This window comes from Oncorhynchus masou, chromosome 10, assembly GCF_036934945.1.
Source record: "Oncorhynchus masou masou isolate Uvic2021 chromosome 10, UVic_Omas_1.1, whole genome shotgun sequence".
NCBI lineage: Eukaryota > Metazoa > Chordata > Actinopteri > Salmoniformes > Salmonidae > Oncorhynchus > Oncorhynchus masou.
In genome coordinates, this window is record NC_088221.1 from 19,785,441 (window position 1) to 19,810,216 (window position 24,776).

At 40.8% G+C, this 24,776-nt stretch overlaps 1 protein-coding gene across 4 annotated transcripts in view; it reads right to left on the reverse strand.

The window, feature by feature from the left end:
- Window positions 1-24,776, reverse strand: part of LOC135547291 (PTB domain-containing engulfment adapter protein 1-like) — a 150,163-nt gene that overhangs the window by 32,395 nt on the left and 92,992 nt on the right. Inside the window, exon 2 of one of the 4 annotated variants that reach the window (XM_064976138.1) lies at window positions 21,246-21,331. Coding sequence is in view for 2 of the 4 variants with exons in the window: in XM_064976135.1 (XP_064832207.1) it covers window positions 303-374 (72 nt within the window). In the remaining 2 variants the exon portion in view is untranslated. Of the gene's footprint in view, window positions 1-302; window positions 726-806; window positions 1,310-21,245; window positions 21,332-24,776 lie in introns of those variants that run through there. The other 3 variants (XM_064976137.1, XM_064976135.1, XM_064976139.1) reach the window with 3 other exon arrangements.

Below are 24,776 nucleotides of genomic sequence, written 5' to 3' on the forward strand. Positions count from 1 at the left end.
AAGTTATATTAGTTGGGAGCAAAGATGTACAAACACATAAAGCTCAATGTTTGAAAGACTAAAACAACAACGATCAATTCAATCTTTCAAACACTAATAACATACCAGAATGTATGTATTTTGCATTACTGCTACATAATGAGGCAAACACTTATAAGCAAATGTTTCACTAAACATGGCATAAACTCATTCCTGAGGTTTATTATTGGCCATTTGCTCAGACAAACATGTTGTCAGTTGCGCAATTCAACTCCAGTAACTCAAACAGTTTGAATTTTGGTTGGGAAACTAAATATACCTACTTTGACCCCAAGGAACAAGTAATCTCTCATGCCCAAAAAGCAATCCACAAACAAAAAGCAGTTTGAAAACATGACACTTTATGGAAGAAAAACAAAGTTGAAAAACCCAAAAGTTTATGTCCCCTATAAAAGCCTCTCTAGCAGTCGCTAATCTGAGCCATATGCATAGCAAGGCATCCAGCTTTTGACATGGGATGAAAACACGCACTGCAGTCCCCTAACATAATGCCGCTCAGAAAACAACAATGCTTCTTTGTTTCCACACTCGCTTTCACGCACTCTGGAATTTAGCCCGGCTAAGCGCAACACATTAGACATTGCCAAAACAATCTGTTTATTAATTTAACCCGACATTCCACAGTTGAATCAGACGGGATCCTAAGCCAAGCACAGCAATCCTTAACCCTGTTGCCGAGAGGAAGGAAAATAAGAGTGGCTCTAGAGTGGTAATACAGAAACATACAAAGACGACCAAGCGGCAGGACCAAAATAAAAGTGACTTACTTGCTGTGAAACCGTGTGGAATACTGAGAAGAAGGAAGTTCAAGCACCGTCTAATAGTTTTCAGCTGTGGACCAGATGGAGATACATTCAGGACTGCGGTAGAGGAGATGATGGGTTTGAAAAACTCCAACAAGGGCTTTTTTTTGCAGAAACACGATAGCTGGATTTTTCAGAGTCAAAATACCTCCACCCACAATTTATGCAAAAGTCGTTTTTTTTTTTTGCTAACTTTTCTGGGGGGATGTTAAAAAAAGTCAGCAAAAATAACTGCTTTCTAAAGAAAGAGAAAACATACCAGAGGTATCCTATAACATTCCAGTGGTTTCAGTCCAAACTGTAAATCTCTTTGACTTATATCACTTTTGGAGAGACATGCCAATATCTTTTTATCTTTAGATATTCAAATCACCATGTAATGTGCCTGAAAAGAAACCCTGAATCTATAAAAAAAAGCAAAAGAAAATGCTTCATTTTGAGAATTGGCGAAGACAATATCCTGTGAAAAAGTGTTTCCACTGCGGCTGTAGAAATACTTGAGCGTAGGAGCAGTGGATCCTAGCAGCTTGAACTGTGCTATACCTTTGTGAAATCTGACACTTCCATGTCTTATTCAACGTTTGGAGATGAACTGCTCATCAGGCAGGATAACACGTCGCTGAAACTGACGAACAAACACCATTGACCAAAAACCATTGTGTTTCTTATTGGTGAGAGGTCCAGGCTATCTGACATTAGGGTCCTTATTCAATCAAAGTTGGTAACCAGGTTTCCTGGAATTCTTGCACAGCAAGTCAGGTTCGAAAGAAACCCAGTTTACAGTGTGAAACAAAAAGAAACAAAATTGCATGTTAAAAGCCTTCTCGCTCTTGGGAACAAAATATTGGATTCGATCTACCTCCGAATCCTGTGTATTGGTTTTGATTGAATACATGCCACAAGGTGTTGCCATGATTGTTTTGGCTGGGAGTTCCCAGGTCTCTGATTTCTGAGTACCATTTTAAACAGGAAGGGACCTGTTCTCACGATTCTGAGGTTCTGTTCACACTTTATTTTCCTAACGCTTTTCTCTGTTTCGCCCTCCATCATTTCATGTTTTGATCTTGTATGGACAGCTGGGGTGAGGTAGAGTGTTAAAAAGTTTTGGCAGACATTTTCCAGCTCTCAACGTGGAGACCCTTCAACACATTGCCAAGTATAAGATCACGTATGGAAATAAATTTACAGCCATTACAAGATCCGCTGACACCAAAGCACCTTCTCTGTAAAGTTAAAAGAGCTCATGATTAACTGAACCTTTAGTGTCTCACCACATACAGTATTTTTGACTGTATCAGGGATATGTATCTATGAGTAAAAATATAAATGACCCAAATAACATTTACTCCAAACACTACAGTATAAGATTGACCACTTTTCACCCGGACAATTTTTTTTTTTACATTTGTTGTATAATTTCAGAGTTCATATTGTATTATGCTACATGTGAGAGGTCATAGGCCTACAGTCAGTGTCCGTATTTCAGTTAGTATTCCATTTAACAATATGTTTTTAAATGAGGAATATTCTGTTTATTCATGGATACAGGGACACTCGTGAACGGTATATCAAAGTTGCATGTAAACATCTTATCCCGAATAAGTCCTTAAGTGGGATATGAGCTACTATCTGGAATACTGTGCACATCTAAATGTGGAAAGTGTACCATCTAAACCGCTCTGAAATATATTTTACCTTACCAAAAGTATTGTATTTTCAGCTGTTTGAAGCTGGTGTATAAACCCGAAAGTTAAAGACACAAAAACTTGGAAGCATAGAATAGTGCAAATAGAACATATCTACCGCTTTTTGCTTTCAATGAGAATGACAGACCTATATACATATTTCTATGTGAATTTGATCAGGTCGCCCAAAAAGTGATTTTGCAGCTTTAAGTACTGTCACATAGATGGTGGATACAGTTACATATCGGGATCAACTTTTTTGCAATATATCGTATAGTTTTGAAAACATTGCAATATTATTTTTGGACTAGTATTTTTCTTCATAGCTTCTTCTCCATCGTCTTTTTAAATGGGGAGCCAATTTGTTTTCAGCACTTTTATTTCCATGACTGATCAAAATTCATTTTCTCTTGGCTGTCAATTGTCCTGCTGCAGCAAGAATATGGTGAGCAATATGTTTGGAACATCGAATCGCAATAAAATCACAGAACCAAAACGCAATACATATAGAATCATAGGAATCACAAAGCATATCATATCGCCACCTAAGTATTGTGATAATATCGTATTCTGAGGTCCCTGGCAATTCCCAGCCCTACTGCCACAGCAGCATAACATTTGATTAACATCATCATCAATATCAGTCTGGTTGGCTGATATGCACATCAGAGATAGGCAGGTTGGAGCGGCTGCATCAATGACCCTCGCTCCAACCCAACCTCTTATCTTCTTCAGTTGACAGCAGCAAAACTGGTAGTCTTGTCTCTAACCATCATAATCTAAAATATCCCCAAAAAAACACTAGCCAGCCAGCCATATATCTTAAATTAGAAGATTATAAATATTACATTATGAAGTTATTATTTAAGAGCATTGAAGATAAATCACAATCAGTAAAAACAAAACATTGAGCTGCTAACTAGCACATTTACATCAATCATCAACATCAACGATCAGATGATAGCCCACACTCTTTTCCAGATGTCAATCATGAACTTAAGAGGCACGGTAAATAGCTTCCTTACAGTTTGTGATGAGTGAGTGTGTTGTCATAGACACAAATAGGCCTATGCTACAAAATGTATTTATTTTTGCTACAGAGGCAATTGTTATGTTTTGCGTTTCGCGATATGAATTATGAAAGACGTTTTGGGGGTGCCCTTTTTCAGTTTGAGAACCTGCCCCCTGAAAGGTCTGAGTACGGCCCTGTAAGACACGGCCTCGCTTTCTAGACAGCTCGAAAGGCCAGAGGGTCTAAGTCGAAGTGTGAGTCGTGTGACTGGCGAATAAACAATATATCAAATCAAATGTATTTATATAGCCCTTCGTACATCAGCTGATGTCACAAAGTGCTGTACAGAAACCCAGCCTAAAACCCCAAACAGCAAGCAATGCAGGTGTAGAAGCACCTACATTTTTATAAAGACCGGAAATGTCAGCTGAGTCTAATTCTAGAGTGCAAACAATGTTTTGATTATGAGAGGCCAGTTGTCAGGAAACCCATTGGTACACTCCCTCGGTCATCACACATTGCACGGCCATGACATCAACCGCAGGTACAACAATAAAACACACTCACCATCTGTTTACACTTTGGTTTACCACAGACATGGGAGACATTTCGTGAACTGCAGATATATTTTGGTTGAGCAGTTTCCATTGTACAATACTCTATTACACCAAGAAAGCAAACAAACATGTTTTTATACTCTTATGCAGGAACCTGTGTACATATTTTCCACATAAAGTGACCAGGAGCATTTGGGCTTTGATTTTGTTTTCCACCCCCCAGTCTAAGTCTTCCACGTAAGTCAACAAAGCCAGTCGTTTCTTGAAAACTGCAAGCACATCTTTGAGGTAAGACTTCAGCTGTTTCAGCTGAGAATTTGTTTTCGACCATGGTGCGCTACAGGGCAGGAAATGTTGTGTTAGGCCTTCATGTCACAGTCATAAACTAAAGCACACAAAGCTGAAAAAGGAAAGCTAGCTTATATTCACGCGGTCTTTCTAACTATAGTTCTAAATGGATGCAGGCTATGCTTCTTGAAAAACATGTCCTTACATAGAGCAAACAAAATGAAAGTATAAATATTAAGAGGGAGAACATTTTTTGACAGCTGAGCCAACTGTTGATTCTGTTCAATTGTACAAAATGTATTGAAATCAAACTTCATAGACAATGATATTGTGCATACAGACAAGCTGTGGCCTATTATGTATGCGTGGTCCTGCAAACTCAAATATCTGTGGTCTTCTTCGCAACGCATACCAACACTAGTCCTTCGCAACGCATACCAACACTAGTCCCTCGCAACGCATACCAACACTAGTCCTTCGCTACGCATACCAACACTAGTCCTTCGCAACGCATACCAACACTAGTCCTTCGCAACGCATACCAACACTAGTCCTCTGCAACGCATACCAACACTAGTCCTCTGCACATGTCATAGAGTTGCTCAAATAATATGCTGCGTCAGCTATTATTGCAGTGGTGGAAAAAGTACCCAATTGTCATACTTGAGTAAAAGTAAAGAAACCTTAAAAGATAATGACTCAAGTAAAAGTGAAAGTCACCCAGTAAAATACTACTTGAGTAAAAGTCTAAAAGTATTAAGTTTTAAATGTATTTAAATACAAAAGTATATGTAATCTAAGTATCAAAAGTCAAAGTAAAAGTATAAATCATTTCAAATTCCTTATAATAAGCTGTATTCCTCAATGGCACGATTTTCTTTATTTTCTTTATTTATGAATATCCATGGGCACACTTCAACACTCAGACGTCATTTACAAACAAAGCATTTGTGTTTATTGAATCTGCCAGATCAGAGGCAGTTGGGATGACAGGGGATTAGTGCACAAATTAGAACATTTCCTGCTAAGCATTCAAAATGTAACTAGTACTTTTGGGTGTCAGGGAAAATGTAAGGAATAAAAAGTACATTGTTTTCTTCAGGAATGTAGTGGAGAAAAAGTAGAAGTAGTCAAAATATAAATAGTAAAGTATATTACAGTAAATTGCTCCAAAAACTACATAAGTAGTACTTTAAAGTATTTGTACTTAAGTACTTTTCACCACTGTTTTATTGTCTAGATAGAAACTAGAAAACACTACTTTATCCAACAGTCACTAGGGATTTGGCTGCATCTCCCTCCAACAATAAAACATGACAGCCAATCAGATAAAGACATCCACATCCCAGGGCCATTTCCCAAGCTGTCCCAAGGTCATGCATGCTGATCCAGCAGCATAAGCAGTCCTAAATGCTCGTAACAACAACTGGTTCCCCCCACATCCAAAACATCTTATCGTTAATGGCAAAAGCACCATCTGCTGGGACTGTCTTATTATATCAATACACAGCTGTTGTGTCCAAAGCTTTAGTTAATCCACCACTTCCAGAACAGGGAAATTGAATGTAGGCCTGCATATAGAAATCTCAGAGAATGTTAGTGTCCATTACATGGAGTTGATGTAGCAGAGGGGTTATCTATCGGCTGCTATTTCTTGATGAAATAATTTGTCTAGCTGGCTGCTCTGCTATGGAACATAATGAGGGAGGAATGTGAGAGAAGTAAACACCGTGAGGGTGAGGAGGAAACCTAATTGGCAATTAGCAGTAGTTTAGGAGGGAACCCTGGACTGGAGGTGAACCAAATGCAGGGAGAGGATATTTTCATCTATCGCAGTGTCATTATAATGGGTTTGATCAACCCTTTGCCCAAGATGGGAAAAGAACTGTGAAAATAGCGCAGGAGGGGAGGGCTGCTGTTTTATCAGCTCTTAACCAACCATGCTATTTTTTATTTTTTTTGCGTTGTTCGTAACTTGTTTTGTACATAATGTTGCTGCTACCGTCTCTTATGACTGAAAAGAGCTTCAAGACATCAGAACTGGGAATACTCACCTCAAATTGGACGAAGAGTTCTTCTTTAATGAGTCGGACGGGAGGGATACACTATTACAGACACCAGACCAGGCCCAGATCCCAGTGATTAGCTGGAAAAGGAAACTGAGATTTTGCAGAAAGAGATTAGGGTGCCTTGTGAGGATCAGGCAATGAGTGGCTAATCTGCCCTTGCCATTGCGCTAGCTAACGTTCAGTCGCTGGAAAATAAATGGGATGAACTGAAAGCACGTATATCATACCAACAGGACATTAAAAACTGTAATATCTTATGTTTCACCGAGTCGTGGCTGAATGGCGACATTAAGAACATACAACTGGCGGGTTATACACTCTATCGGCAGGACAAAACAGCAGCCTCTGGTAAGACACGGGGCTGGGGCCTATACATATTTGCAAACAATAGCTGGTGCAAGATATCTAAGTCTCAAGGTTTTGTTCGCCTGAGGAAGAGTTTTTTATGATAAGCTGTAGACCACACTATCTACCTAGAGAGTTTTCAGCTGTATTTTTCGTAGCTGTCCACATATCACCACAGACCGAGGCTGGCACTAAAACCGCACTCAATGTGCTGTATTCCGCCATAAGCAAACAGGAAAACACTCATCCAGGGGCGGCGCTCCTAGTGGCCGGGGACTTTAGTGCAGGGAAACTTAAATATTTTTGACCTCATTTCAATCAGCATGTTACATGTGCAAACAGAGGGAAAAATTCTAGACCACCTTTACTCCACACACAGAGACGTGTACAATGCTGTCCCTTGCCCTCTATTTGGCAAATCTGACCATACCTTTATCCTCCCGATTCCTGCTTACAAGCTCAAATTAAAGCAGGAAACACCAGTGACTCAATCTATAAAAGGTGGTCAGATGAAGCAGATGCTAAACTACAGGACAGTTTTGCTAGCACAGACTGGAATATGTTCCTGGATTCGTCCGAAGGCATTGAGGAGCCACCACATCAGTCACTGGCTTTATCAATAAGTGCATCGAGGACGTCGTTTGCACATGTATTTACCCCAACCAGAAGCCATGGATTACAGGCAACATTCGCACTGAGCTAAAGGCTAGAGCTGCCGCTTTCAAGGAGCGGGATTCTAACATGGAAGCTTATAAGAAATCCCGCTATGCCCTACGACGAAACATCAAACAGGCAAAGCTTCAATACAGGACTAAGACCAACTCATACTACACCGGCTCCGACGCTCGTTGGATGTGGCAGGGCTTGCAAACTATTACAGACTACAAAAGGAAGCACAGCCGATAGCTGCCCAGTGAGTCTACGCTAAATAAATTATATGCTCACATCGAGGCAAGTAACACTGAAACATGCATGAGAGCATAAGCTGTTCCGAACAACTGTGTGATCACGCTCGCCGCAGCCGATGTAAGACATTTAAACAGAACAACATTCAAAAGGCCGCTGAGCCAGACGAATTACCAGGACGTGTACTGTGAGCATGCGCTGACCAACTGGCAAGTGTCTTCACTGACATTTTCAACCTCTTCTTGTTTGAGTCTGTAATAGCAACATGTTTCAAGCATGCCACCATAGTCCCTGTGCCCAAGAACATAAGGTAACCTGCCTAAATGTCTACTGACCCGTAGAACTCACGTCTGTATGAAATTAAATGAAATGCTCTGAAAGGCTGGTCATAGCTCACATCAACACCATTATCCTAGAAAACCTAGACCCACTCCAATTTGCATACCGCACCAACAGATCCACAGATGATGCTACCTCTATTGCACTCCACACGGCCTCTTTCCCACATGGACAAAATTAACACTTTTGTGAGAATGCTATTCATTGACTACAGCTCAGCGTTCAACACCATAGTGCCCTAAAAGCTCATCACTAAGCTAAGGACCCTGGGACTAAACCCCTCCCTCTGCAACTGGATCCTGGACTTCCTGATGGCCTGCCCCCAAGTTGGTAAGGTTAGGGAACAACACATCTGCCACGCTGATCCTCAACACGGGGGCCCCTCAGGGGTGCGTGCTCCGTCCCCTTCTGTACTCCATGTTCACTCATGACTGCACAGCCAGGCACAACTCCAACAACATCATTAAGTTTGCTGATGACAAAAGTGCTAGGCCTGATCACCGACAATGATGAGACAGCCTATAGGGAGGAGGTCAGAGACCTAACCTTGTGGTGCAAGGACAACAACCTTTCCCTCAATGTGATCAAGTCAAAGGAGAGATTGTGGACTACAGGAAAAGGAGGATCAAGCACGACCCTATTCTCATCGAACGGGCTGTAGTGAAGCAGGTTGAGAGCTTCAAGTTCCTTGGTGTCCACATCACCAACAAACTAACATGGTCCAAGCACACCAAGACAGTAGTGAAGAGGGCACGACAAAACCTATTCCCCCTCAGGAGACTGAAAAGATTTGGCACGGGTCATCAGATCCTCAAAAGGTTTTACAGCTGTACCATTAAGAGCATCCTGACTGGTTGCATCACTGCCTGGTATGGCAACTGCTTGGCCTCCGACAGCAAGGCACTACAGAGGGTAGTGAGTACATCACCGGGCCCAAGCTTCCTGCCATCCAGGACCTCTATACCAGGCGGTGTCAGAGGAAGGCCCTAAAAATTGTCAAAGACTCCAGCCACCCTAGTCATAGACTGTTCTCTCTAATAACGCACGGAAAGCGGTACCGGAGCGCCAAGTTTAGGTCCAAGAGGATTCTAAACAGCTTTTACCCCCAAGCCATAAGACTCCTGAACAACAAACAAATGGCTACCCAGACTATTTGCATTGCCCCCCCCCCCTTTCTTTACTGCTGCTACTCTCTTATCTATGCATAGTCACTTTAATAACTCTACCTACATGTACATATTGTACATATTACCTCAATTACCTCGACACCAGTGCCCCCGCACATTGACTCTGTACCGGTACACCCCCTGTATATAGCCCCGCTACTGCTCTGTAATTATTAGTCATTCTTAACTCTACTTTGAGGTATTTTCTTAAAACTGCATTGTTTTAAGGGCTTGTAAGTAAGTATTTCACTGTAAGTTCTACAACTGTTGTATTCGGCGCATGTGACAAATCAAACTGAATTTGAATTGATTTGAACTTCTGTCGTCTTCAATTTGTAACTGTGGTTACTTTGTATGTATGTGGTATTATGCATTAACGAAAACAAAGGGTGATCTCTTTCAGAAATTATGAAATGAGTTTCACCTTTTATCTGAGCTGCGTTTACACAGGCAGCCCAATTCAGAGCTGATCTGATTAGTCAAAAGACCAATTAGTGGAAAAAAATACCAGAAACTGCATGTGTACAACTGCCTGTTACAAGCAGCCAGAGAGACCCATTGATGTCACTCTCAAAGTAGCTTTTGCTTTCACACTGCTTAGATCTGGGTTTGATCTTATCCACAGAGAGCCAGTGTGGGTGCAGGCATTTGTTCCAACTAAGAAGTTACACACCTGATTAAAAATACACCGGCCCTCTGCAAATAAATATAACTATTAACAATTTTGCCCAACAGGAGTTTTTATGAAGTTCTCAGATATTCCTCAGAAAATAACAGATGTCTTCAGGGTATGTCAAGGGTTTGAAGGCTTTCATAAGGTCACAGTTTTGTATCTTCTTGGAATCTCATATTTATTTTCAGAGATCATATCTACCACCACTCACCATAAAAGTTTGAAAAGTTTCTGAGATGAGAGAACCGGGATGTCACAATAAAGTGACTTGAATGGAGAATGAAAGATGTTTTGTTATTGTCTGAGGTAATGCCAACAATATACAGTGCCTTCATAAAGTATTCACACCCTTGACTTTTTCCACATTTGTTGTGTTACAGCAGGAATTTAAGATTGATTAAATTGATATTTTGTGTCTCTTGCCTATACACAATACACTTTAATATTAAAGTGGATTTTTAAAAATAAATTACTTAAAAATGAAAAGCTCATCTCTGTACCCCACACATACAAATAATTGTAAGATCCATCAGTTGAGCAGTGAATTTCAAACACAGACTCAACCATAAAGACCACCGAGGTTTTCCAATGCCTCGCAAAGAATGGCAGCTATTGGTAGATGGGTCAAAATAAAAAAGGCAGACATTGAATATCCGTTTGAGCATGGTGAATTTATTAAATAACACTTTGAATGGTGTATGAACACACCCATTTACTACTAAGGCACAGACGTCCTTTCGAACTCAGTCGTCGGAGAGGAAGGAAACCGCTCAGGGATTTCACCATGAGGCCAATGGTGACTTTAAAACAGTTACAGAGTTTAATGGCTGTGATAGGAGAAAATTGAGGATGGTTCAACAACATTGTATTTACTCCACAATCCTAACCTAAATGACAAAAGAAAGTAAAACTGCATTTTTGGGTTAAAATTCATTGAAAAGACATGGATTCAATGATTTTTCCCCAGTATGTTGTTGTATTGTTGCTCATTATACCATAAATCAATTCATATTCCTTGTACTACACTGTTAGTGTCAAAGTTATGAAAAGTGCTGGCATGTGTTGATTTTTCTATTATAAAAATAAATCACAGCTGTGATTGAAATCTATCAACAGAAATCAATCAACATACAACTAATACCTTAAAAGAGAAGTGGAAAATATGTGGGAAATATGCTTCTCACATCCCAAAGTTACTCTATGACTCCTGCCAATCATTATTATACTCCCATTTACTGTGTGATCTGAATAGCATCCCTTCAATTAACTTAGTAAAATCTATAAAAAATCATCCTCATTTTTATCATGGCAAGTCATTGAAGAACAAATTCTTATTTTAAATGACAACCTAGGAACAGTGGGTTAACTGCCTTGTTCAGGGGCAGAACGACAGATTTTTACCTTGTCAGCTCTGTGATTTGATCTTGCAACCATTTGGTTACTAGTCCAACGATCTAATCACTAGGCTACCCGCCGCTCTGTCACATTCGACTGTTCCATGATATCATACCGTAACTCAATATCAATGTACAACAACCTGACACAGAAAAAGGGTAACTCAACACGAGTCTGGAGTTGATACAAAAAGTCAAACAAATCACACAAGCAGAGAGAATTATTAATTGGGAGTAAATAGTTAAACAGTTATTAGGCCACCAACATTCCAGAAAGCACCGTCCTCCTGATACAGTAAGTCAATGGGGGTGAGGGGGGATTGAGTCACTGCTCAACAACAAAAAATGCAATTCAAAATTAGATTTAGAATTATTTTTTTTAAAGTCTTGCTCAATGGGGTCATTTGAATATTGGAAACAGAAAGTGGAAACAGCTGACAAAGCACACCATTTCTGGAAAGGCATGTCAACTTCTCTGAAATGTTTGAACAAAATTATCTAATCTGTCAAGGGTCATTGTCTGGGAGCCCTGATAAATTGAATGCTTCTCTTGTATCTTGCTTCAGCTTCATCCTGAAATCCACAGATAGTTTCCCCCTCAACCCTCACAGTCAAGCATCTTAGAAAATGCATTCACCAAGTTCAGATATTCTGCAGTAATTTTGGTAACAATTCATTGACATTGTTACTTTTTGCTGACATAGTAACTCCAAGCTTAATTCACATTCTATCAAGTTTCCAACTTACACTGCCTTAGGACCTCTGGGTACAAACTGTGGGACACATTGCATTTGACACTTGTTTCTGCACATTTACCTTGACGTTGCATGACAGGAACATTTAGTTATTAACCCCCATCAACTTTCCTAATGGTTCTTAAAATCTCAAAATTGTACGCAAGTTGCTTGATATAACAACAGTGATGTGAAAATCACTTATTAAATTATATATGTCAGTTCCACTTTCTCTGCAAGGCTTAAATAACACATTCTAGATTGGATGATTGCCATGATTATACCTGACAGGATTTCAATATGTTCTACTTTGTAGTTTATAATGCGTATTCATAGAATTCTATGCATTCAAGTGAGTGTAAAGAGATGGCCCACTTTCAATATGTCAAAGCAATATCTGATGAAGACAAAGAGGGTTCAGCAGGAAGAGGTTAGAGGTAACACATCTTTGCATTAGTTGAATGGAGCTTTGCTTTATAGAGAATGGTATCTAATTAGATGCTTTGTTAGATGATCAAACGTGCCTTCATCATAAAACACCTTTCATCCTATTCTAATATTTACGTATGAAAAATGTGGGCCTAACTTGCTGCTGAGGTTGGCCAGTAATCTTGAACAAATTTAAAAAAATATTAATTCAATGACTATATTTGAGGAGAAAAGGTTTGGCAGATAGTTTTGTTGTTGTTGCTGTCAATAATGCAAGCTGAAAACTCAATTTTGTCTTCTTCATACATTGTTTTGGACCACAATTTGTGTAGGTTGGCACTAAATACGCATGCACAAACACGGCAATGTTGGTTTTCTCATGTTGTGACATCATGTTTATAGAGTTTGGGGAAGTGGAGGGTGGGCTGTGTATCATCACTACAGACCCATTTCACAAGAGCCATCACACAACCACGCACATAGCTGGAAAAACACTAATCTCCACTTGCCCCCTTTGTTTTCTGTCGTTAGAAAACCCAGCACCCCCTTCCATACACACACTCTCCCTCATACACACACACTGTTGAAACTATTCATCTGCACCACGTAGTGCAACTTTTGATTTCAATCCATTGCCCATCTTCATATTAACCCGTCCCCCACAGTGAGACAAACATATTTGCATGACGGGGTGTAGCAATTGATAAGATTTATTTTGGATTTTTGCATGTAGCCTATTGCTTCTCAATGGGATCTAATGAGTGAGCCAATTCCATATAGGATTTTTTTTTTAAATCAACTTAACCTATTTGGGAGCCTTTTATTAAGCACATTAGCATTGCAGATTTGCCTGTGTAGTCATTGGAAATCCGATTACCTCCCGCTGATGCATTACATGGAGTTCCAAAGCTGTGGGAGCACTGCATGCAGGCAAGCAGGCAGGCTGGCAAGGTGTTGTTCACCATATCCTAGTAGTATATACGAATGGACGGGAGGGCTACCCCGAGTGACCTCTGGGATCACTCGAGATTTGTCTGAATAAATTGGAGCGGCAGGGGTAGAGATTAGGGGTGTATATTTTCCCGGTATTTTTCAAATGTTCCATCCCTAGAAAAAAAAAAACACTTCTCCCGGGTAACCCGGTATTTCCAGCCCAAAAAGGAAATGTCATTAAAGCACATACATATGTCTGGATTTGACGAGAGCTTTGATCGGCAAGAAAATTCAAGCCTGATGCTACCTGAGCCCGATGAGCTATAAATTATACATTTTATGAGCCCAAGCCCAAAAAAAGGCCAAATGAAATGATTGTGCCTTCATATTACGTGTGACAGAAAAACATAAAAGCCCATAGATGTAGCTATGCTTCCTTAGGTAAACAAATGAAAGTGAAAGCTCCAGTAGGCTAATCTTTTTGAGTGTGGACTGTATTACCGTACTGTATTGTATAATACTATATTATATGGACTGGAATTACGTACCTCTTTCAAAACCATGAAGCTGGGAGAGAACATGATATGCTGGTGCAGGACATGAGGCTTACAAAGTTACAATTTTAGGCCAGCAAAGTGATTTAGGATTTGAAAACATTTTAAATGTTGATAATTGGGCTAACATTCATAATAATTCCCCTGATGTGCTGCGACGTCGGTATTAGCCTACCTTCTCTTTCTTTTGATTGAGGAAGGAATGAAGCAACACTTTCAACAGTTAAATGAAATACCTTCTATCGTCCGCATCTTCATCATTGTAATGACAAGTTGCAATAAATTAGGACTGCAATAAGATGCAAACGGCTTTCACTTCTCTTCACAAAGAAAGGTTATGGACTGAATAAACAACTGCTATAGCATACTGCCATCGTGCGTTCTCTTTCAAATTGCCTATGACTTCTATTGGATGAGGTCTTGAACATTCAGTAAACAAGAGGTTGCAAAAAGGTCCCACAAGCAATTGTAGTCTAGCTTTTCCTGGGACTCAAAGAGCTAAGGACTGTTTTTTAAGGAGAGTGGCCAGCGCAGTGCAAGTGTATTTTGTGCAAGTTAGAAGTTTATGCGCAACCCAACATTCATTAGTTAAATCTAAGGCTAATAGTGTTGCCTTCTCACCAAACTGCTTGCCTATTGTCCTACAAATGTATCCCTGATGTCCTTACACTGCTCTCTGGTCTTGGCCATTGTGGAGAGGTTGGAGTCTGTTTGATTGAGTGTGTGGATAGGTGTCTTTTATACAGGTAACGAGTTCAAACAGGGGCAGTTAATACAGGTAATGAGTGGAGAACAGGAGGGCTTCTTAAAGAAAAACTAACAGGTCTGTGAGAGACGGAATTTTTACTGGTTGGTAGGTGATCAAATACTTATGTCATGCAATAAAATGCTAATTAATTACTTAAAAATCATACAATGTGATTTTCTGGATTCCGTCTCTCACAGTTGAAGTGTACCTATGATAAAAATCGGCAGTGTATCAAATACTTGTTCAGTATAGATATACAGTGGGGAGAACAAGACAAAACAAAAAACAACATGTAAAGTGTTGGTCACATGTTTCATGAGGTGAAATAAAAGTTTAAATCCCTGTTAGTGAGCATTTCTCCATTGCCAAAATAATCCATCCACCTGACAGGTGTGGCATTGTTACACAACGCCACAGATGTTTCAAGTTTAATGGGACGTGCAATTGGCATGATGACTGCACGAATGTCCACCAGAGCTGTTGTCAGAGAATTGAAAGTTAATTTCTCTACCATCAGCTGCCTCCAATGTCATTTTAGAGAATTTGGCAGTACGTCCAACCGACCACACAACTGCAGACCACATGCAACCACACCAGCCCAGGACCTCCACATCAGGCTTTTTCACCTGCGGGATAGTCTGAGACCAGCTAACCGGAAAGCTGATGAAACTGAGTATTTCTGTCTGTAAAAAAAGCCCTTTTGTGGGGAAAAACTATTTTTCATTGGCTAGGTCTGGCTCCCATGTTAGTGGGTCTTGCTCTCAGGCCCACCCATGGCTGCGCCCCTGCTCAGTCATGTTAAATCCATAGTTCAAGGCCTAACTAAATTATTTCAATTGACTGATTCAAGTATATGAACTGTAACACAGTAAAAACGTTAAAATTGTTGCATGTTGCGCTATGAGACCCAGAGTTACCTCTGCTGCAGAGGATAAGTTCATTAGAGTTACCAGCCTAAAAAAATGCAGCCCAAATAAATGCTTCACAGAGTTCAAGCAACAGACACATCTCAACATCAACTGTTAACCTCTTACATCTATGGGGGCGCTATTTCATTTTTGGATGAAAAACGTTCCCGTTTTAAACAAGATATTTTGTCACAAAAAGATGCTCGACTATGCATATAATTGCTACCATTCGAAAGAAAACACTCTGACGTGTCCAGAAATACAAAGATATTCTCTGTGCGTGCCCTAGAACGTGAGCTTCAGGCAAAACCAAGATGAGATGGCATCCAGGAAATGACAAGGATTTTTGAGGCTCTGTTTTCCATTGTCTCCTTATATGGCTGTAAATGTGAGAGGAGTGAGTCAACCCTTTCTGTCGTTTCCCCAAGGTGTCTGCAGCATTGTGACGTATTTGTGGGCAGATCATTGGAAGATTGACCATAAGAGACCACATTTACCAGGTGTCCGCCCGGTGTCCTGCGCCGAAATTGGTGCGCAAAAGTCACCTGCCAGTATTTTTCCATGCGATACAGAGAGGAAAGCAAGCTTCCACGAACTGCATGTCAATGAAGAGATATGTGAAAAAACACCTTGAGGATTGATTCCAAACAACGTTTGCCATGTTTCGGTCGATATTATGTAGTTAATACGGAAAAAGTTTTACGTTGTAGGTGACTGAATTTTCGGTTCGTTTCGGTAGCCAGGCGCAATGTAGAAAACGGAACGATTTCTCTTACACACAGACGCTTTCAGGAAACACTGCGCATTTGGTATGTAACTGAGAGTCTCCTCATTGAAAACATCAGAAGCTCTTCAAAGGTAAATGATTTTATTTATTTGGTTATCTGGTTTTTGTGAAAATGTTGCGTGCTACATGCTACTCAAAATGCTATGCTAGCTTGCATACTCTTACACAAATTAGTCAATTTCTATGGTTCAAAAGCATATTTTGAAAATCTGAGATGACAGTGTTGTTAAGAAAAGGCTAAGCTTGAGAGCAGATGCATTATTTTCATTTTATTTGCGATTTTCAGAAATCGTTAACGTTGCGTTATGCTAATGAGCCTGAGGCTTTAGTCACAAACCCGGATCCGGGATGGGGAGTTTCAAGAAGTTAAGAGGAGAATGCGTGAATCAGGCCTTAACCTCTTACACTTATGGTGGCGCTATTTCATTTTTGGAAGAAAAACGTTCCCGTTTTAAACAAGATATTTTGTCACAAAAAGATGCTCGACTATGCATATAATTGCTACTGTTCGAAAGAAAACACTCTGACGTGTCCAGAAATACAAATATCTTCTCTGTGCGTGCCCTTTAACGTGAGCTTCAGGCAAAACCAAGATGACTTGGCATCCAGGAAATGACAAGGATTTTTGAGGCTCTGTCTTTCATGATCTCCTTATATGGCTGTGAACGCAAGAGGAATGAGTCTGCCCTTTCTGTCGTTTCCCCAAGGTGTCTGCAGCATTGTGACGTATTTGTAGGCAGATCGTTGGAAGATTGACCATAAGAGACCACATTTACCACGTGTCCGCCCGGTGTCCTGCGCCGAAATTGGTGCGCAAAAGTCACCTGCCAGTATTTTTCCATGGGGCAGAGAGAGAGAAGCAAGCTTCCAAGAACTGCATGTCAATGAAGAGATATGTGAAAAAACACCTTGAGGATTGATTCCAAACAACGTTTGTCATGTTTCGGTCGATATTATGTAGTTAATCCGGAAAAAGTTTCACGTTGTAGGTGACTGCATTTTCGGTTCGTTTCGGTAGCCAGGCGCAATGTAGAAAACGGAACGATTTCTCCTACACACAGACGCTTTCAGGAAACACTGCGCATTTGGTATGTGGCTGGGAGTCTCCTCATTGAAAACATCAGAAGCTCTTCAAAGGTAAATGATTTTATTTATTTGGTTATCTGGCTTTTGTGAAAATGTTGCGTGCTACATGCTACACAAAATGCTATGCTAGCTTTGCATACTCTTACACAAATTAGTCAATTTCTATGGTTCAAAAGCATATTTTGAAAATCTGAGATGACAGTGTTGTTAAGAAAAGGCTAAGCTTGAGAGCAAACGCATTATTTTAATTTTATTTGCGATTTTCAGAAATCGTTAACGTTGCGTTATGCTAATGAGCCTGAGGCTTAGTCACAATCCCGGATCCGGGATGGGGAGTTTCAAGAGGTTAATGGTCAAATTGCTGTAAACAAACCACTACTAAAGGACACCAATAAGAAGAGACTCGCTTGGGCAAAGAAACATGAGCAATGGACATTAGACCGGTGGAAATCTGTTCCTTGGTCTGATGCGTCCTAATTTTATAATTTGGATTCCAACCAATGTGTCTTTCTGAGATGCATAGGTGAACAGATGATCTCCACATGTGTGGTTCTCACTGTGAAGTATGGAGGATGAGGTGAGATGGTGCTTTGCTGGTGACACTGTCTGTGATTTATTTAGAATTCAAGGCACACTTAACCAGCATGGCTACCACAGCATTCTGTAGCGATAAGGCATCCCATTTGGTTTGTGCTTCGTGGGACTATCATTTGTTTTCAACAGGACAATGACATAACAAACCACCAGGCTGTGTCAGGGTTTTTTGACCAAGACGGAGAGTGATGGAGTGCTGCATCAGGTGACCTGGCCTCCACAATCACCTGATCTCAACCTAATTGAGATGGTTTGGGATGAATTGGACCACAGAGTGAAGGAAAAGCAGCCAACAAGTGCTCAGCACATATGGGAACTCCTTCAAGACTGTTGGAAAAGCATAGGATGCCACCTTTCCAACAAGTCAGTTCGTCAAATTTCTGCCCTGCAAGAGCTGCTACGGTCAATTGTAAGTGCTGTTATTGTGAATAGGAAACATCTAGGAGCAAAAACGGCTCAGTCGCGAAGTGGTAGGCCACACAAGCTCACAATACAGGACCGACGAATGCTGAAGTTCGTAAAAATTGTCTGTTGCAACATTCACTACAGAGTTCCAAAATGGCTCTGGAAGCAATGTCAACCGTTTGCCGGGAGCTTCATGAAATCAGTTTCCTTGGCCGAGCAGCCGCACACAAGCCTAAGATCACCATGTGCAATTCCAAGCGTCGGTTGTCGTGGTGTAAAGCTCATCGCCATTGGACTCTGGAGTAGTGGAAACACGTTCTCTGGAGCGATGAATCACGCTTCACCATCTGGCAGACCGAAGGATGAATCTGAGTTTGGCGGATGCCAGGACAAAGCTACCTGCCCCAATGCATAGTGCCAACTGTAAAGTATAGTGGAGGAGGTATAATGGTCTGGGGCGGTTTTTCATGGTTCTGGCTAGCCTTCTTGGTTCCAGTGAAGGTAAATCTTAACGTTACTACATCATTCAATGACATTCTATGACGATTCTGTGCTACCAACTTTCTGGCAACAGTTTGGGGAAGGCCCTTTCCTGTTTCAGCATGACAATGCCCCTGTGGACAAAGCAAGGTCCATACAGAAATGGTTTGTCGAGATCAGTGTGAAGGCCTGACCTCCACCCCATCGAACACCATTTGTGACTCACCACCTGGATTCGGTCTTCTGTAGCAAAATGTGAAATGGTGATTTTCACATTGAATAAAAGTAGAGACTCAGAGCTACAAAATGTTATGTCATACACTGCATTTGAGGAACAATGGGAAAGTAATTCTGCTTTGAATGTTGATCAACTTGTAAACTCACTTTTGAGAAAATGGCCTTTGAATGTTTTGGCATCTAGTGAAGAGCTCTTCGTTGTCTACACCCATTCAGCATTGTACACACCCACTTAAGTTTTAGCCCCACCCACCTAATTTCGCTCTCGGAGCATTCAGAGCATTCAAAGCCCTGGATTACATGAAAATAGCCTAACCCGCTCTACTGGCAACAATGTCATTACGCTTTTTAGCAGACATTTACTGACACCGGCCATATTCAACAGGTGTTGTACACACGTCACGTAACGTTAGCTAACGAGCCAGCCAGCTAACGTAAGCTAGTTAAACAACAATGAACAAAGTGACAACAATGCCACAGTGCTGGGAGCTAACCAACCAGGTTCAATGTTAGCTAGCTAACATTAGCCAGCTAACGTTAGCTAACTAACAGTACACTTTAGCTTAAGACATATAGCTAGCTAGCTAAACAATAAACCACGTTTAAGATCAGACATGTCACGTAACGCTAGCTATCGAGCCAGCCAGCTAACGTCAGCTAGTTAAACAACAATGAACAAAGTGCAAACAATGCCACAGTGCTGGGAGCTAACCAACCACGGTTGACTAGAAAAGCAAATGGCTTTGGGAAACAAATAACGTCAGCTCAGGAGCCAAACAGCTACTGTTAGCTAGCTAGCAGTACACTTTAGCTTGCAATGGAACCACTTTCTTTCAAAATTAGAAATGTGTAATATCTCAAAATGTAGCTAGCTAACGCTAGACTATGTTACCTGTATACATCATCATGCATGATGGACGCGTCTCGCTCCCTGTCAGGGATGCCATACCAATGTTTCCCTTAGTTTGAAGATGTAATCCGGAGACAGGTGTTTTCTCCATCTCTTTAGTCATCATAGTCAAATTCCACTGATTTCAAAACTTGATCTTCCAGAAAGTGGACAGCAACACTTATGCAGCTCCACTACACAATATATTTATTTTTAAAGCCACGTTCCAACAGCATTACCAACACAGACTGACGAGCTCAAATAGACAGAAGCCTTCAATATGGCAGACCAAATCAAAAACCTCTCTCTGCATGTCCAGCCCACTCATTATCTCAGGCAATCATGGCTAGTGGGAAGGTTGCTAATTTTTTCTGTGGCTTAACCAACAAGGCTCATAATTTAACACTTTTATTCGTATTTACAGATGGCATACAGGTTTGTTATTAAGGCACATGAAAGTTCACAAGTTCGAGAAGGCATTTCTGCCAAAAAAAAACAACTTTTGATAAAAGAATATTAGGATGCGCTGTCTGTCCCCACCTCAGCATTGATGATTGATCATGCAGATATCAGAGAGAAGGCCGTAGAGAAGCCAGATTTAGACATCATATATTGGCTGATTTAACAGTTCAATTTCACATCATGCTGTTCATTGAAATCATTTATTATACTTTATTGGTTTCTCACAGTTATTTTTCCCGGAAAAAGGAAGTGGGTTTGGCCAAGAAATCTCTTTCAATCTCGGAGACCCGGTTCCCGCTATTCAACCCTAATAGAGATGCCTGGTGGGTGAGACCTTTGGCTGACTTGTGTCATTATTACGATGCCTTAGTGATGGCCGGAGACCTTGAGAGCGTGCTTCAGGGGAGCTTGAGACCGGGCTGCAGGGGAGGGCGTGCTGAAGAAGAATCCTTCTTAATAGTTTACCTCATGGGCTAGCAATTTGCTTTGTGCTCACATACACAAAAAAGAAGAGTAGTATTCCCTTGTGATTTCTAATCACAGTATGTGGGATAAAAATAATAATATTAAAAGGCTACACATACATTCCAGCGGGGCCTCCAATTTTGTTACCCACTCTGAGCTGTTTTGTAACACCAAGCACATAAAGATTGCTTAGGAAGCTCCTCGGGTGAGCTAGATTTGAAGTAATCCGACAGCTCCACAGCGGATAAGGTGCCTTACCGATAATTTTGATTGTGAATGACCAGGATCCACTGTTGGGCCTCACTCCTCTAATGGCCTCAGAATTTTCATGAGTGCTGTGTCTTCTGTGGGGGGAGGAAGAGAAAGAGAAGAAAGGTTAGTCCTACAGCATTGAGGCTTTGGGAATACTGAATTGATTCTGTACCATCATCTGCCATTGGTCGATACCACACAAGAACAAGAGAATACAGCCTACATAAACAAAAGAAGTGCAGATCCTTTTGAAAACAACAGTTTGAGTTGGTTATCCAGCTGAAACCTGTAGATTCTGGTAATGTTTAAATAGCCCCCGGTGTCAAATACCTCAGAAAAAAACTGACAGGAATACAGTACATACATACAGTGCCTTCAGAAATATTCACACCTCTTTTCTTTTACCACATTCTGTTGTGTTACAGCCTGAATTTAAAATGGATTCAATTCTGATTGTGTAGCACTGGCCATCACACAATATCCCATAATGTCAAAGTGGAATTATGTTTTTAGAAATAAAACCAACATAAAAAACCAACATTAAAAAAAAGTCCATAAGCATTCAACCCCTTAATTATGGTAAAGCTAAATCATTTCAGGAGTAACAAAGTCACATAGTATGTTTCATGGACTCCCTCTGTGTGAAATAATAGTGTGTAACATGATTTTTGTATGACTACCTCATCTCTGTACCCCGCACATCTGTAAGGTCCTTCAGTTGAACATTGAATTTCAAACACAGATTCAACCACAAAAAAACAGGGAAAATTGTCCAATACCTCGCAAAGAAGGGCACCTATTGGTAGATGGGGTAACAAAAAAAACTACTATCCCTTTGAGAGTTGGCTGAAAAATTAGGATGTACACTATATACACAAGTATGTGGACACCCCTTCAAATTAGTGGATTTGGCCATTTCAGCCACACCTTTTGCCAACAGGTTTATAAACTCTAGCACACAGCCATACAATCTCCATAGACAAACATTGGCAGTTGAATGGCCTTACTGAAGTGCTCAGTTACTTTCAACGTTGGACAGTCATAGGATGCCACCTTTGCATCAAGTCAGTTTGTCATATTTCTGCCCTGCTGGAGCTTCCCCGGTCAACTGTAAGTGCTGTTATTGTGAAGTGGAAACGCAGCCGTGAAGTGGTGGGCCACACAAGCTCACAGAATGAAACTGTCAAGTGCTGAAGCGAGTGATGCATAAGAATCGTCTGTCCTCTGTTGTGCAAACTGTACAGTTTGGTGGAGGATGAATAATGGTTTGGGGCTGTTTTTCAGGGTTTGGGAACCTTAGTTCCAGTGAAGGGAAATCGTAACGCTTCAGCATACAGTGACATTCGAGACAATCCTATGCTTCCAACTTTGTGGCAAAAGTTTGGGGAAGGCCTTTTCCTGTTTTAGCATGACAATGTACATGTGCACAAAGCGAGTTCAGCACAGAAATGGTTTGTCAAGATTGGTGTGGAAGAACTTGGCTAGCCTGCACAGAGCCCTGACCTCAACCCCATTGAACACCTTTGGGATGAATTGGAATGGCGACTGCGAGCCAGGCCTAGTCACTCAACATCAGTGGAAGAACAGAACATAAATATTCCAAAACATGTATCTTGTTTGCAACAAGGCACTAAAGTAGTACTGCAAAAAATGTGGCAAAGTAATTCACATTTGTGTACAAAGTGTTATTTTTGGGGCAAATCCAATACATCACTGAGTATTACTCTCCATATTTTCAAACATATTGTGGCTGCAACATATGGGTATGCTTGTAATCGTTAAAAACTGGGTAGTTTCCAATCTGCTTTCCACCAGACACTGGGAGATTAATTCACCTTTCAGCAGGTCAATAACCTAAAACACAAGGCCAAATATACACTGGCCAAAAATACACCAAGAAGACAGTGAATTTTCCCGAGTTATAGTTTTGATTTAAATCTGCTTAAAAAATGTTGGCAAGACCTGAAAATAGTTTTGCCACTGCCAAATTTACCTGAATGTCAAGCACTGAATATGTTCTTGGCCTAGAATAGTGGTAATGCGCAATTCTACTTCACAGTCACATATTCTGAAATTAACATTTCAATATTCATTTGAACAGTTACATGGTTTATACCCCTAAGTTGGAAAAAGTTCAGGTTTTGCTTCAGTGCTGACATGCTATACATTTCACAACCAAGCCATATAGTTTGAAATTCAAGTTTCTTGTTGTTGAACTATTTGAGGGCCTAATTTGTTCAAAAGGAGACTTTCGTATCTCAATACTGCCGAGGGACTGAGGGAGACCTCCAACACATCTGCTATTCAGCGGCTGCTTGTGTGTGAACAGAAGGAGCCTGCAGCATAGACATACCCAAAACTTCTACAGGGAGACATTGTTAATGCATTGTCCTGGGGCCCTCTCCCTGACTGCTTCATTGGTCCTGCCGCAGTCATCACATTCACAGACCCTCCAGCTAAAAGGACAGTGCGACTTAAATGTGAATCTGGCAGACCCCGACTGCATGGTTTCTTGCCGGCAGGAAATAATAAGGCGTAATGTTGCACAAGAACAAATCACATAGTTCTAAATGCAAGCCCTGCTGAGCTAAGGCGAGCACCTTTCAGAGACGCTTTTAAATCCATTATGAGAATAGACCACCTGGGAGCAGAAGGGGGTTACATTTCCTAACAAAAACATGGAATAAAAGAACCAAAAAAATGCAGTTGCGTAAGTCTCTTCAGAAAATATAGGCAGTATGTGCATAGAATACTCTTAATAAAGAACGACACAGCAACAGGATGAGAGTATTGCAACTACAACCACCAACTTGAAACTGTAGAAATAGAGTATCAAAACCAGATCCCCATAGTCCTTAGATGAGTTCTTTGAACATAGCAAAAGTCATTGGCAACATGCCAATATTCCACTCGGTGCAAGGTATCCATATTTGTGTATTTGTGTAAGTGAGGTATGAAAACCCCACAGGGACTTAAATATGCAGGGCCAACAGCACACTGGCTTTAAAAATAAGCGTTGGAATAAAGTTATTTCCCTTTCATCTCATTCTCATACATTGTGAAAGTGTTTCGCCTGCTGTTCTTTACATTCCAAAAGGTGTTAGACGTGATGTGGCAACATCAGTTATTCTTCCAAGCATCTGGACAGGTTTGTGTGTTTGAGCCCCAGCAGCAGCTCCACTGCCTGAGGGCTGCTGCCGGGGGTAGATAAGAGGCTGAGGCAGATCTAGGCAGGCCATCCTTTAGCCAGCTCAGCTCCTGAGGGGAAGACCCTGGGCCTGCACTGTCAGGGTCCTACTAGTGTGGAGGGGGGCCAAGCATTCTAAAATACACCACAAAACTTACTGGAAGCTAGCTGAGGCTAAAACTGGCATCATACGCATTACTTTTGCCAATTATTTAAAAAAAGACAAAAGTCAACCCATAAAACCATTGAAAATACACTGTTGTATAAAGCAATGTCGAGCAGATGCAGATGTATCGACTCGAAGCCCCAGAACTTTATAAATAGCTTATGCTGTTTTCCTTTTTTATAGT